A 13,151-nucleotide genomic window follows, 5' to 3' on the forward strand; every position below is an offset into this window, starting at 1 on the left:
ATTTACATACCAAAAATATGTATATAACTGATGTATTTGTGATGTTTTATCTATTAAAACGTGTAGATGAGAGGTTAAATATATCTTAAAATATGGTGATTTGATTTAAAATACATTCTTAATAAATTCCAAAAAATCAAAAGAAGGAGTAGAAATTACTAGTGTATAAAAAAAAATATGAAAAATAAATATATTACAGAAAATTAAGAGTACCACAGGGAAGCATCTTGACCCTCTACTCTTCTCCATGTACCCCAATATGTAATTAATGTTCGAATTGTATGTCGATGAGTGAAACGATTTTTCCCCGTATCTAGTGTTGCTGACCATCTTAGACTTAATTAAATTGACTTGAAATTTGTACATGCGCTCACGCTCATTCTAAAAGCTATAGTTTGTTGGTCCTTCTGAAAATTTAGTTGCATACATTTATTTCTAAACCATTACCCAGTTTATTACACTTTACCATCAATTTTTATTTTGTTCTAGCGTTTACGAATGATATTGCATTAGAAAAGCCTAATGGTGGGTTTATCTAGTAAGAGAGAGAAAAAAATGAGCTTTCTTTATAGACGCATCACATGAACTATGTCATAAAAAAATTCAAGATGGCGGTCGCACAAAAAACCATGTGTCAACAAAAACTTTAACCTCAAAATATGTGAAGTAATAATAATAAAAATCTTTATTGTTGTTAAGACAAAAACATTTTTTTTATAAACGTCAAGTTTGAATGAGATAAAGAACAAAGGGACAATTACATTTAAAGAATAACTTACGTTGAAATCGGATGAATACCATTGACAATTCTAAATTTTTCGTTTAAGAATGTTTTCATTTTAATTTTGAATATTTTGGAGGGCAATCTTACTACGTCGCGAGGTAGTTGGTTTAAAAATAGAAGCGTTCTAATTTTCATGTCTATATCTCAAACGGTTTGAGTGTGAGAGCTTTGGTCCCATCTTTAATAACGATGTATGTATTCTGTTAAAAGAATTTCTTTATGAATTTCATACACTGACGATGAGCCCAAACTGAAACTTGCTGAAACATGAAAGCATTAAAAAAAAGTTGTGTTGAAACCCAGTGCATTGCCGAGAAATGCAGAAATCAAAGGTAGTTACTATATTCAAAGATTATAAGTATGCTTTATAATACCGGCTGTTAACTTCAATTCAAAACCTGCAAATCCAAAACTTGAAACCTCTAAAACGCCAAACCTCCAAACATTTCAAACTTCACGATGATGTATAACGGAAACAAATAAAAAAAATAAAAATAAAAAAAATAAAAATAAAAAAAAAACCCCGTGGAACGCCTTGATTAATAAGTTAAAACAGTCTGATGTGCATGTAACATGCTTACATACTGATCCCTTCCCTTAATGTAGAACTCCAAACTTATAAGGCTTCTCCGGACCCACATGCAGCTCTTATCATCTTTGTTATACATCTTTCTGTTAAAAAATTGCAATTTGATGCTAATAAAAATAAAGACTAATTTAGCTAACTCTATAATTTGACATTAAATAAGGTTTCACTTTCATATAAATTTAACTTAAACATTACAACATAATTTGATACTTTAAAGATCTTTTAACGCGCGAGATAAGAAGACGGCCATCGTAACTAAGTGACGCAAATATCCATGGTTCAGCAGGGGCCCATTCCGCGCAATAAACGCTGTCTTCGTGTTCGCACCATTGAAGGGGGCCATCTGATAATCTAAAAAGTATGGGTAAATTTAACTTCAAACTTCATTTAGATACACTTACATCTGTTTATTATCTTGATTTTCCAATGGGTCGTCGTGAATGATGCTTTCATTATTTTCTGAGCTGACACTAGCAGCACTGGAGAGAAGGACACGAGCATCCGAACTGGCTGTTAGCAGGAGTTGGTCATGGAAAGGATTAAATCTAACGCACCACACCCTAAAATGAAGATTGAACGATTTTACACTAATTTTGCCAGAATGTCTATTTTCAATAAATGTTTGTGTATGTGTATTTTCTATTCTTAGAACTTTATACTCTAGCTAGAGAAGTAAACTATGTTTTATTGTGATTTTAAATCAGAAGTGTAATTTAGTTTAGTTGGGAAATTAAACTGTATTTTTTGCTTGGTACACTCACGGATTCATTATTTCTATAGGTACAGGGAACGCGCTATAGCATGCCAAAAAACAGCGCAGACCGAATAAGATATCGACAGGGAAAACTTGTCGATTGACATTCCTACTTCAGTGACAGTTAGTTGAGCGTATCGAACTATATTACAGTATCATGCTCGTTATCATGACTACGGCACTGGAGACATTCAAGTAAACTGCGCATCTAAAGCTCTCGCCATGCTTGTAGCTTTATTTTGATACTCAATTTAAAAAAAGGATGATCGCACCAGTAATCTGAGTTATGGCGCTTAAATATGCCGTTTAATGGTAGTTTTTAAAGTATTTTCCTCTCGAAAGTGAAAAATTGCTATGGGCTGCACTTTGTCGTCCGTCACACTTCTCCCTTTTGAGTATTTATATCATTTTTTTACTGTATAATTATAGATTTTTGTATTGCCTCACTTTGAAACTTTATATGTAAACACTACGAATATAAGTAAAATTAACGACATTTTCAGAAATGTTGTTTTGCGCATGCGCAATGCCAACTTTTTTTATTTATGAAGGCATTTAAATGAAATTTTATACATAAGGCATTTGGCATGAAGACAAATCTAACACCAATTGCAAAATTTGGTTTTGCGCATGCGCAATGGCAACTTTCTTATTTGTTAGTTAGTTGCAGTTAAACAAAATATCATATGTAAGCACCTTGAATGAAACTAAAATTAATACCGGTTTCAAAATTACTGTTAACGCATGCTGTATGTTTTATTTATAAAGGTATTCAATGAAATTTCTAATGTAGACAATGCGCAATGCTATTTACGAAAGCATTTATAAAAAGTTCCATATGTAGACACTTCGAATAAATGTAAAACTAATGCCCATTTCAAAATTGGTATGTATTTGTATATGCTCCACTATTTTTCATTAAACTGTATAGACTTCGACGATAGGCGACTCATTTGAAAGAGAATGCGGTAAGGATCTCGTGCTTGCCTGTATTTTTTCCTGGTCCCAGCATTAATATTATTAGGAGGAAAATACGCTCTCGTCAGTTATGTTTGCATAATGACTTTTTAAACTTGTTTGTTTCTTTTGTTTGATTTGTAAAATCCTCAAAAAACGACATTATTGTTACCTGATTGTCTTGATATTGAGCAGAACAAGGGAAAAATTAATAGGATACGAGGAATCGCATACAATTTTCAGTAGGGGAATTTTTGGACAATTCGTATTCGGAAACCTACGAGTAAAAAATAAAAGGAGAGAACCTTGCATTAAAAGGGGACGAGACGGAAATGGACAAAAAGGAAGTTATAAGAGTACGAGAAGAATGGGGGGAAACGCGTCATTATTGGCAGTGGTGTAATAAAACAAAACTGACATCCTCTCTTCTGTTTTATGATAAGTCAAGTGGACACAACTGACAAGCGCAAAAGAAGTGATATGATATATTCTCTCCTCTTATTTTTTACTCGTAGTCGGAAACACAACTTTTAATCTGGCTCATAGTCAATAGCTGATCCTTGAACTCGATTGGCGAAGGTTTGATATCGCCGAGGATATTGTCGTGTCTTTTTGTTCTCGTGTAATGTATTTTTTGACACATCCTATGCACTACAATCATGTGTCGATGAAAATAAAAAGTATTATTAGATGAAGAACAGACAGACGGACGGACAAAATATTCACATACGAAGAATAATTCCTTTCGAAAAATTCCCCTAAAACCCAGAAACACTGACAAATGAGTCTATAACTAAAAAAAAGGAATACAGGGTGTTTCGAAATTCGCGCACACGGACCGTGGGATGGTGTTATACAACGAAAACTGAATAAAAAGTTCCTCTACCAGTTTTTGATCAGACCGGCACTTTTTTTTTCGACGTGCTGAAGCTTGTTTACTAGCAGACGGCGGACATTTTGAACAACTGTTGTAATTACGTACTTGTCATAATTATAGTTTATTTTGAACCTTCTTTTGTTGTTAAAAATGGGTAATTATTAAGTTTAACCAGTGGCGCAGCGAAGGGGGGGGGGCGGAGATTTTTAAAACCGCAGTACCTCGAAAAATAGCGGTTTGATGGAAAACTGGTAGAGGAACTTTTTGTTCAGTTTTTGTCGTATAACACCATATATATGAAGAATTCTACTTCAAATTAGGTTTCACTTAGACTGGAAGCTCAGATCAGTTTAATCCACAGTGCGTTGTTTATTTTGAAATTCGATCAAATACTTCGAGAAATGCCTCTATGAAACCACCACTTTTAAAAACCCATTTTGAAACAAAATGTAGTTAAAGGAATTGCAACACCTTTAAACGTCTTCTGGAAAGACCTTCAAAGTGGGAAAACTGAGGGGAAAACACAGTTAAACAATGATAGTACCTATGCAAGTCACAAATCTGAGGCTATATTCACAGTTTTCACTCAGTGCCTTTTAATAGTTTCAACGATTGTGTTTGACAGACTTTGTGAGCCATGCACAATAGGTACCTATAGAAAAATCTCCAGAAAAATGTTCTCCCGAAAGTGTCCACTGTGTAGTTATAGTAGGTACCTGCAAGAATTCACTACTTCACGGGATGGATATTTGCTTTATAGTATGCAGAAGAAAATTGTACTCATTATATCCCTCAAATTAACTCTCACTCACAAAGTGTTGCCAAAGACATTTAAAAATATTAAATTTTAAAGAAACTTTTTGTACAAGTCTGTCAGGATAGGCCTGTAAGTATGTTCCTCTGTTTAAAAGATTGATTGGGGAGGGAGTGGAATGGTATTGCTCCAATTTATAGATAGGTACGTAGGTAGCGTCAGTCTGTAAGAGATGCATTGCACTTTTATGCATCTTTCAGTGGAAAACTGTTATTATGAATAAGTACGTTTTAAATCGCCCAAACTTACCAATGTGAATGATCAGTTCTCGAATAGACTGGAATGGAAGTTTGCCTAAAATCCCAAATTTTGACAAAACCATCGTCACCACATGTAGCAATGTGGTACTGTTTATTTAAATTAAAATCCATATCTCGTGTGAGTTGACTGTGCACATTATCGATATTCCATGCCAGAGACCCCGTTCGAATATCATAAGTTTTCAAGTGGGTGTCAGTTGCAGTCGCAAACTACATTAGAATCACTTTATTACCAAAGTACGTGATGAATAAAATAAAACCTGATTGCCGTTTTGATGCGGATTCCATTTACCCATTGTAAACTTTGGACTATTTTTACCTTCCAACGTGATATGCGAGACGTTTTGGGCATTCTCGCTCAATATATCCCATACTACAATTTGATTATCGGTAACAGATGCCGCTTTCGTCCTATCATTGGGATGAAACTCTGTTGTCTTTATATCATTTCCGAAAGCGGAGGTATCAAATTTCGTTACTATTTCCAAATTATCAATGTTATCGTCGTTAAAAATGTCTGGTATTTTTAAAATAGCCGTTTTCATGGTGCATAAGTTTTCTTTGTTGACCGAATTGTAGCATGATGCTATCAAAGAGGGATCAGTTGGGCTCGCATTCAATTTCCACACTTCTCCATCTGAGTGATGGTATACCTATGATAATTTGGATGGATTAATATTTCAAACAGTGCCTAGTATACTAGACTGTTACCAAAGTTTTTAATGTTGATTTTTCTTCATCAAACTCAACTAAATGAATTTGGTTATTTACTTGTTTTAAGGATTGTGTTCCAACGAAGAACCTGATTTTTTCAGTATCTGCTAGTTGAGCACAAAGGGCCCGAGCCTAAAAATTAGATACAAATTAATGTGATAAACGGTGAAGGAATGAAAGGTGATACTACTAGGGGTTGATTATTAGTTAAGTCAATCTTAGAACATGATACCTATCACTAATACAGACTCATTAGAAATCCCTCACAGCCTTGTTTGCCAAATTTTTGTATTCTCAGACGCATTTTGTGTATCAACACTATACGCAGTCTTCTTCTTTGCCATCAATAATTTAATATCTACATGTGAAAGCGCACAAAGTTCATTCTTAAGAAGATTGACATAACAAAAGGACTATAAGTATATAATCAAATTGACTCTTGGAGAGCACTTTGATAAAACTAAGGCATGTCAGTAGGTACTAAAGTGCTACTATTAATAATATGTGAAGTCTGTAATTTTGTACGTTTCAGATACATCCCTACTTTGTTTCTATAAAGTAATCAACAGGTTGCCTAAAGGTAGATTACCCTAAAAGCAAAATAATTTTGGATTGTACTACCGTGCAGCTAAAGTTACTACCAAAAAAGTTAAAATTGCTCCACTATTTACCTGAAACTCAAGCCCGTAAATTACGGAATTTTCGTTTTCCATTTCAATCTAATGTAATAAATAATCTACCGTGAATCCTGAGGCCTTTGTTTATTCATTTAATGAAAATAAATAAAGGTGAGAACTGAGAGGAAGACCATCTATTATATTTTTGAGGTTATGTGATGTTAGTATATATTCATATTGGTATGGTGATAAACGGCATATTGGTATGTTGGTATCTCGTAGACTACACTGCACAGCACTGCACTGCACCATTGGTTATGTGTATATCTGTATAATCAATGACTTTTGTATATTGTATGCCTTGAATTTATAAACTCATAACATAATATATGGATTTTAAACTACAAGTAGAATTTTTTTTCTGGTGGATTTTAATATTTTATACAGTTCTACAGAGGGGTCAGAAACGTTACCACAAGCATAATTGGCTCGCGGCGCCCAAGCGTTATTTATCCAGAAACCAAACGGCTGATTTGAAAATGTATAGGAATGTTATGTTAAATGTAGTAGATAATACATATAATGAATGATCCTTTGCTAAATCTTAAGTCTAAATACTACTATCCTTCCAAATCGCCATCAGCAAAGAAGTGAATTCTGGAATCACTAGTATTTGGGGTTTAAAATTACTATTATCATAACTCATAAGAGAGGGCGCTGCTAGTAACTCTGTTAGTTTAATTGCTGACATGGCAGAATAAGGTCAGCACGTTAAACCCAATTCGTTATCGCTTCTCGGCCTATGGCTAAGATCAAAGTGTAGTATCTGTTCTTATCAGCTTAATATCTGATACGACCCGCATGCGGGTCCAGTATATTAAACTGATTTTTGGAAATTGACGGAGGTTAGGGGCTTGCTCCACCTCCGTCGCGGGTTGGCCCGGTCTTGCAGTACCTCCGGGATCGGCCCAAATAAATAAATATAAAAACAAAGATATAATTGCTGCCAATGGCTTTTTTTTTGGGTCTAGGAACTTCGTCGAATCCCAAAGCCGACACGATATTTTGATGGTTCTACGCCGATACGTATGTATACAAGAGACACTAAGCCGCGAACGTGACCAAACGCCGACTATNCGCCGATACGTATGTATACAAGAGACACTAAGCCGCGAACGTGACCAAACGCCGACTATTCGAAAAACCCACACACTCTGTTCAAGTTTATTAAGAATTGAGTTTACATTTATAAAAAAAATTTCCTAAACCTACAAATGGATCTAGGACACTTCGCCGAATGCCCACAACGCCGACACGATTTTTTGAAGGTCCATATCGCCGACTAGGGACACTACGCCGACGGACACTACGCCGACCGTGCCCACATCGTCGACAAGTATGCAAGGGACACAACGCCGACCATGCCCACTTCGCCGACGGACACTACGCCGATCGTGCCCACATTGCCGAAACGTGTGCAAGGGACACTAAGCCGAACGTGACCACAACGCCGACTGTTCGAAAATCCAGGCCCCTCATACTCTGTCCAGTGTATGAGTTTGCATTTTAAAAAGTTTAAAAAACATGTCCTAAACCTACAAATAACCTAATATCCAAAGCTGCTTTGCTTCACACTCCGCCCAGTTTGATTAAGAATTTTCGTATGAGTCTGTAGTTCGAAAAAAGTTAAAAAAAAATATTCTGAACCTACAATAACCTAACGTCAAAAGCTACTTGGTGTTGCACACCGTCCAGCTTGATTAAGAAGTGTTGTATGAGTCGACGTTATGGTCACGTTCGGCTTAGTGTCCCTTGTTCACTTGTCGGCGATGTGGGCATGGTCGGCGGGCATGGTCGGCGTAGTGTCCGTCGGCGTAGTGTCCCTAGTCGGCGATATGGACCTTCAAAAAATCGTGTCGGCGTTGTGGGCATTCGGCGAAATGTCCGGCCTCTCTACAAATAACCTAACGTCAAAAGCTGCTTGGTGTTGCAGTCCAACTTCATTAAGAAGTGTTGTACGAGTCGGCGTTGTGGTCACGTTCGGCTTAGCGTCCCTTGCACACTTGTCGACGATGTGGGTACGATCGGCGTACGAGCGGACGAGCAATATAGGAGACCAATGTAAAGGACCGCATCGTTCTAACACCCTCGGCGTTTTCGAATAAACGCCAAAAATGTAAAAAGTGCCGTTTATTAGAATGTGGCGGTGTGGAGCCGGTGGAGCGGGGAGGAATGTCGATTGTGATGTCAGACAGCACGAATACGAGCCCAAAGTAAAAAACCGCATCTTTCTAACCCTCTTTGTCTTTGCTCGTGGTTTCCGAATAAACGTCAAAACGACGAAAAACTATCGCTTAATGGTCCGGCCGGAGAGCATTTAAGCATAATGTACAGTCGCTGGACACCAAGGACGGGCGGCGTGCAATAGTGCGCCCGGAGAGGATTAGTGGAGGGATGCTAGGGTGCGAAAAGGACGTCGGAGGAAAGACGTGAGCGATTTCCTAAAAACTTACCCTCCTCAATGCGACTCGACTGCCATAAATATTTTGTATAGGTGTTTTCAGATTTGATAACTCGAATTTGGTCCGATTTTCGTTTGAAAATTTCCCCATCGTCGAAGGGGGTCGGATGCTATGCCGTCAGTTGAGGGATGTTTGGGGCCGCATTTGACCAATTGTAAGTTTTTTCTAGGTCATCTCGTTTTTGCGCCGCGAGGAAGTGGAGTGACGTCGATAAAGGCAACCTTTGCGCCCCCCTCCTCCCCAAACGGCCTATAGTTTATGGATGAGACCCTTAGACCATATGAGAGGGGGGGGAGGACTACTTTTGAAGCAATTCCGCCCTCTTTGCACCCTCGCTTTCTCCCCTATACCCTCTACGCATTTTTTCCGTACGCCCACCCTTCGGGGGTGGTGAAAACGAATTTTCTGGGGGTAGCCGCGCTTCGGAAAAGTGGCGCAAGGTAAAGGAAGCCGCGAAGTTTAGTATTATTGCCTGAGCACCAAGATTACATCTCTGAGGCGTTTGCGCCGAGGGGTGTAGGGTGCGAAGGCAATAATAGACTTCTCCAACCGTGGTATATAACTATTTTTAGCGCATTTCCACAAAAATTAAAAAAAAATGCGCTATTGTGACCACTTTGTCCGTCCGTCCGTCCGCTCGTTTTGCGACGCTACTAGTTCTTAAGAGCTATTGTTCTACTTTTTTTTATTTGGTTCGTTATGGTGTCTTGTACCAAGGAAGGAATTTTTTCTGTACCGCTTACAAAAAAAGTTATTGTAAAAAAAACCCACAAACCGTTTTTTACATGTTCCATAATTTTACACTTTTGCCGTTTATTCACGATCCTAGAGATCGTTTATAATTTTGCTTTAATTTGAGTGAAAGATGTAAATTTTTAGAAATGTGTGAATCAGCTCGATTCTAGAAAAAATGTTGTGTGAATTCGAGCGCAAATTGATTGCCGATTTCAAGAGATTGCCGTGCGGCAACTGTCCCTTTCAATTTATTCAATCGATAAATATATCATTTTGTGCTCTTAGTACACGAATTAGCTATCTATTACCTTAGTGTAAAGTACACTATGCTATTACGAGTATAAAAACTTTAGGTCGCAAAATACTATAAATTCAATGATCCTGTGTTTATTTTTAAATAAAACCGGGACAGCGCGTACGCAGTCCCGACTACCAAAAATTACGCGCCCGAGTTATCCACATTAGGGATAATCGCAGGTTTCAGCCCGATCGTAGTGCAATGAGGGGGCCTCATCCTGGGAGAACCGCCTTATTGATCACGGTAACCCCTACGCCAGGTAAGTATGCTTTATTCGCATTGTCGTCAACTTCATATTCCAAACTTGAGAATACATCAAGTGTCTAAGTTGTTGGTGGCGCCACTTCCCGTTAAATCCTATAACTATATTGGCACTTAGAGCAAAGATAAGATATCTGTATCTTTGCTGACAGTAGTGAGTATTTTGCCGAAATGGAACTAAAAACCATTGTTTATTCATTTAAATAAACTATACTAAAAACAAAAGAACGTTGTAAAAAACAGACATAAGAAACATTGCAATGAGACTGCAAAGTATAATTTTTAGCATATTAAACACGTTTTTATTGCCGATAGGAAACGATTACGGCGGTTTCCTCGTGTCAAACTTTACAGATATACCTATACAATGATTATACCAAAGAGTAAACTATGGGTACTCTTTGATTATACCAAAGACTATCCTCCTACAGTCTTTGATTATACATACTACACATCCTTTGCTTGTGTATAATATATATTTCATTTGTTACTCACGTCATTGAATTTATAACTTGGTAATTTTTAACTATAAATTCACGTGTTTAAAAGTATTTAAACACTACATTAGTTTGAAAGAGAGGTTCTAAAATATGTTGTTATAAATGATATCCATGGATTTAAATTATTCGCCAATTTTGTCAAGCATATTGGTCATGCTTATTTCTATTTGTTTATTCATTTTCTTATATAACATGACTCATGAGTGCACGAAATGTACTTATACAGTAGCAGCAAGTATGGTAAGGTAGGTAATACCTACAGCTGGAATTTAGGTAGATTTTCAATCATAATAAGGCAACTCAAATATCATTTTACGTTATTAGCTCTAGCTTGCCAAAGTGACCTTCCAACCTTAAATTTGCTTAATTAACATGAGTATCAAATAAAAAACAAGTAAGAAACTGTACGACTAATGAATCAACTAACCCTATGTTTTACCTGGTACCTGTATTATCTTGCAATTTATGTACTATCAACTAAAATACACATGCACACTTTTCATTCATGACATGACTGATAAGATTTCCTCAAAAAACTGTTGCCCAAAAGACCCTGATCTTATTACTCCAAAACCTACATAACTCTAAAATGCACTTGCAAGATGTTTAGCACTGAAAACAGATGCAATTTTTACTCACAAAGATTATAGGGACATTATTATATGGTTTCTTGGGTTGCCTGTTTATCTAAAGCCGAGTCTAAAGCTGTATGTAACACTTACACCATATCTTTATTTGATTTTTGTCACCAAGATAGTGCCTACTAGACTATAAAGCATCATAAACATTAAAGGTAGGAAGCACTTGTTTTATTATCCTATTAAAATTCTATAGCGCATAATACGTTTGCATTTTCATTTTTAATAATTTTTTGAGAAGTCATTAAGTGTTTTGTACGACTTGTACCATTAAATAAAACGTGAATGGAAAATAAGGAATGTTAGTGTAGTAAAACACTTCATGGTGTATGGATCAATAGTATGTAGTCCAATAATAAATTCATATTTTTCCAGGCCACATATCTTTAAGGTTTAACTTGAACATTAGACACCCCTATAAAAATGTTAACACCGCTTCTTTTTGATGTTGCCTTATTACTGATTTCAAATTTAATCCTAAGTATTGATAACAGGTTTTGGTATTTACAATTTGAAAGCATCAGATAATAAATTTATTTAAACACAACTATATTACTTTCTATGATACATACGAAATTATTACAATGGATCTTTATGAACAAGCGAAAACCAATGACCACATTCACATCGGCGAGGTTTGCCTTTATACAGCCACATCCAATTTATGCAAGTAGCGTCTTCTTCACAAATACAACCTACAATACGAGCGTCGTACGCCGAAGGAATTTGATTTGGCTGAGTCTTTGTTCCGGGTCCGCGCTTCATCACTTTCATATCAAAAGGATCATCGTTGCCTGCTAACTTTGCTAACAGTTCGCGTTTTTCTAAGCCAGTGGCATGCTCCACGGGATCACCCAATGTCACTAAACAATTAGGAATATTAATAAAAAAGAATTTCATAATCCAAGAAAGTAAAGGTATATTGCAATGCTTAAGAGTACTCTAATTACGTAATACGATACAGGGTAAATAACATTTATTTTGAAACACATGGAATCAATTTGGTTAATACCTTTCGTAGCGGTGCCACGTATACTTGGATATAAAATCGTATTACGAAGGCTCGAAGAAATCGCCAATGTTCTACAGATGGAAGCCATTTTTGGCCAAAACTCTAAACTAAGTTACGCGTACACGAGAGGTTATTTTCTCAAGCCCAGAGGTCACTAAAAACAAATTATTGAACGATTCGTTACACATTTATCCGCTAGGGCACTCTGCTAATTGCTATGTTGCCATATCAAAACAAGAGCATATTCGTAAAACGTCAACGTTCGCTACCTACTTATAATTGCGTTCTCAGATCCTCTAACTAATATTTCTAACTGAAAAACCTAAGTCCCAATTAAGACATTTGGATGGTAAAAAATCATTGCATATAAAGCGTGTTCTGAAATAGTCTTTCTCTGTTCATACACTGTTAATAATTGAATGGACGATTTAGCTATTCTGTCGCCGATAAAAACCCTTTAGCATGGTAAAAATGTACTATAAGCATGAGTTTTTAGTTTGTAAACTGTCATCTTTAAAAATAATTTGGATTTAGATTTTCTTTTTCGCTAAGCCTAAATCCAGGTTGTTTCTCTACGAATGTAGCTTGCAAAATATTCCAAAAATGATAAATTAATTCTCCTGTGCTTTGAGTTCTTCTCAAGGTAATCGACTATCAGAATACCCTTTGGAATTTAAAAAAGTCTCCGCCGTTCTCGCCTTCTTCGGGGCCGGTTCATCTCTCTTAGTCTATTGTTATGACGACTATTACCTTGGTCTCAAAAGGTACTCTCAGGTAGTCTACTCTTCCTTGGAAACAGACTCAAACTTCATCGAACTT

General features: G+C 36.6%; 2 protein-coding genes and 2 non-coding genes across 4 annotated transcripts; 1 reads left to right on the top strand and 3 right to left on the bottom strand.

The window, feature by feature from the left end:
* Positions 1–1,497: 1,497 nt before the first annotated feature.
* LOC116171589 (EARP-interacting protein homolog) lies at positions 1,498–6,648 on the bottom strand. Its single transcript, XM_031488526.1, has 6 exons — positions 6,421–6,648; positions 5,747–5,881; positions 5,296–5,688; positions 5,025–5,245; positions 1,775–1,933; positions 1,498–1,724 (listed from the first exon to the last, which is right to left on the bottom strand). Exons 1-6 carry the CDS (start codon positions 6,460–6,462, stop codon positions 1,565–1,567), a joined length of 1,110 nt encoding a protein of 369 aa, XP_031344386.1. The 5' UTR covers positions 6,463–6,648; the 3' UTR covers positions 1,498–1,564.
* A 505-nt stretch (positions 6,649–7,153) lies between these two features.
* Positions 7,154–7,343, top strand: LOC116160743. The gene has a single exon (XR_004143329.1). It is a non-coding gene; the product is annotated as a U2 spliceosomal RNA (small nuclear RNA).
* A 2,683-nt stretch (positions 7,344–10,026) lies between these two features.
* LOC116160739 lies at positions 10,027–10,188 on the bottom strand. The gene has a single exon (XR_004143325.1). It is a non-coding gene; the product is annotated as a U1 spliceosomal RNA (small nuclear RNA).
* A 1,650-nt stretch (positions 10,189–11,838) lies between these two features.
* On the bottom strand, positions 11,839–12,502 carry LOC116159848 (cytochrome c oxidase subunit 5B, mitochondrial-like). Its single transcript, XM_031472932.1, has 2 exons — positions 12,333–12,502; positions 11,839–12,183 (listed from the first exon to the last, which is right to left on the bottom strand). Exons 1-2 carry the CDS (start codon positions 12,418–12,420, stop codon positions 11,900–11,902), a joined length of 372 nt encoding a protein of 123 aa, XP_031328792.1. The 5' UTR covers positions 12,421–12,502; the 3' UTR covers positions 11,839–11,899.
* Positions 12,503–13,151: the final 649 nt, after the last annotated feature.

Source organism: Photinus pyralis, unplaced genomic scaffold (assembly GCF_008802855.1).
Source record: "Photinus pyralis isolate 1611_PpyrPB1 unplaced genomic scaffold, Ppyr1.3 Ppyr1.4_LG1, whole genome shotgun sequence".
Classification (NCBI taxonomy): domain Eukaryota; kingdom Metazoa; phylum Arthropoda; class Insecta; order Coleoptera; family Lampyridae; genus Photinus; species Photinus pyralis.